This window comes from Elgaria multicarinata, chromosome 11 (assembly GCF_023053635.1).
Source record: "Elgaria multicarinata webbii isolate HBS135686 ecotype San Diego chromosome 11, rElgMul1.1.pri, whole genome shotgun sequence".
Classification (NCBI taxonomy): Eukaryota; Metazoa; Chordata; class Lepidosauria; order Squamata; family Anguidae; genus Elgaria; species Elgaria multicarinata.
Window position 1 is genome coordinate 23,931,352 of NC_086181.1, and position 1,761 is coordinate 23,933,112.

Sequence of the window (1,761 nt, forward strand, 5' to 3'; positions counted from 1 at the left end):
GCAGAAAGGCAGGATGCAAATTAAATAAATAGGTGTATTGGTATAGGTATAAAGTCATCTTCTCCCTGGAGGGCGACTTTCTTTTTCAACGCCTCCCTGAAGGGAGGCTTTCTTTTTGAGGGAAAGGATCAATGATCTGTAGTTGTGTGGCTGCCTGCTCTTTTCTCTGCCAGCCAGAAATCATAAAAATCCATCTCTGGTCTGCTGGGGATGAGGTGGGGGGCAGGGAGGGAGGCAGGGAGAATGGGACAGGAAGAGCAAAACTGCTGAAGCCTCAGGAGCCTGGAGAAACGGCATCAGCAGAATTTCTCCCTGCCTCCCAAAATCTTAAACTGAGGCACAGCTTAGTCCCTTCCAGCACATATCCAGAACACAGCTGAAAGTCACCCGGTGGCCTCAGCTCATCCTGTGCCCACCTCGAAGGAGTGTTTCCTGCTCAGCAGTCTACCAATGCTGGCTTTCACCTCCCTGTTCCTCAGAGTGTAAATGAGGGGATTGAAAAGGGGAATAATGACTGTGTAGAGCAGGGACAGCACTTTGTCCACTTTCACTGAGTCACTGGTTTGTGGGCGCAGATAAACAAGCATCCCTGAGCCATAGAAGAGGCTGACCACGGTGAGGTGTGATGAGCAAGTGGAAAAAGCCTTCTGACGGCCCGTGCCTGATGGCAGCCTCAATATGGTTCTGGTGATGCGTGCGTAGGAGGCCAGGATGAGCACGAAGGGGGCTATAACAAAGAGGACGTTCTCAGTGTAAATAACCAGCTCGTTGGCATATAAGTCAGCACAGGCCAGGCTGAGTACCGGTGGGATATCACAAAAGAAGTGGTCTATCTTGTTGGACCCACAAAAAGGCAAGGAGAAGATGAGCCCAATTTGCACTAACTGCATGGGGAGACTAATGGCAAAGGAGCCAGACACCAGCCCCATCTGCACCCTATGGCTCATGACGGTCATGTAGTGGAGAGGCAGGCAGATGGCAAGGTAGCGGTCATAGGCCATGGCTGCCAGCAAGAAGCACTCGGCCCCACCCAGGAAAAGCAGGAAGAACACCTGCGAGGTACAGGCTGGTAGAGAAATGGAGGGATCTCCTGAGGCCAGATTGGCCATCATCTTAGGAAGGGTGACTGAGGTGTAACACATCTCCAGCCCTGAGAGGCTGCGCAAGAAGAAGTACATTGGGGTGCGCAGGGCAGAATCCCATGTTGTCACCACCACAATCAAACCATTGCCTAGTAATATCGCCATATATGTGGTTAGGAAGGCAGTGAAGAGGAGAGCGGGATGTTCTTGGTACCCCAACAAGAGGAACTCATTCACTGTACTCTGGTTCTCCCAGTGTCTGGCTTGTCCCAAATCCATCTGTGGAGAAACAGAGATAGATAGCTTAGTCATGGAACTGCAAAAGTTAAGTCAACAAAAGCAAACTGGCATTTGTTGGTTGCAAAAGTATTTGTCCCCCTGGGCTGTGACACCCCTAAATAAGCTCTGGTGCAGCTGACTGCCTTCAGAAGTCACATAAGTAGTTGAATGGAGTCCACCTGTGTACAATTCAAGTGTAACATGATCTCAGGTAAAATGCACCTGTTTCTGGAAGCCTCTAGAATTTGTTGGAGAACATATCTAAACACCAGCATTATGAAGATGAAGGAGCTATCAAAACAAGTCTGGGATAAAGGTTATATCCCATTTAGGGTTGGATTGTAAAAAAATATATCCCAGACTATGGACATTTATTTATTAATTATGTTTCTATACTGCC

General features: G+C 48.6%; 1 protein-coding gene across 1 annotated transcript; it reads right to left on the bottom strand.

Annotated features, from left to right (window-relative positions):
- Positions 1–401: 401 nt before the first annotated feature.
- Positions 402–1,361, bottom strand: LOC134405494 (olfactory receptor 10A4-like). Its single transcript, XM_063136738.1, has one exon. It carries the CDS (start codon positions 1,359–1,361, stop codon positions 402–404), a length of 960 nt encoding a protein of 319 aa, XP_062992808.1.
- Between the last annotated feature and the right edge of the window lie 400 nt (positions 1,362–1,761).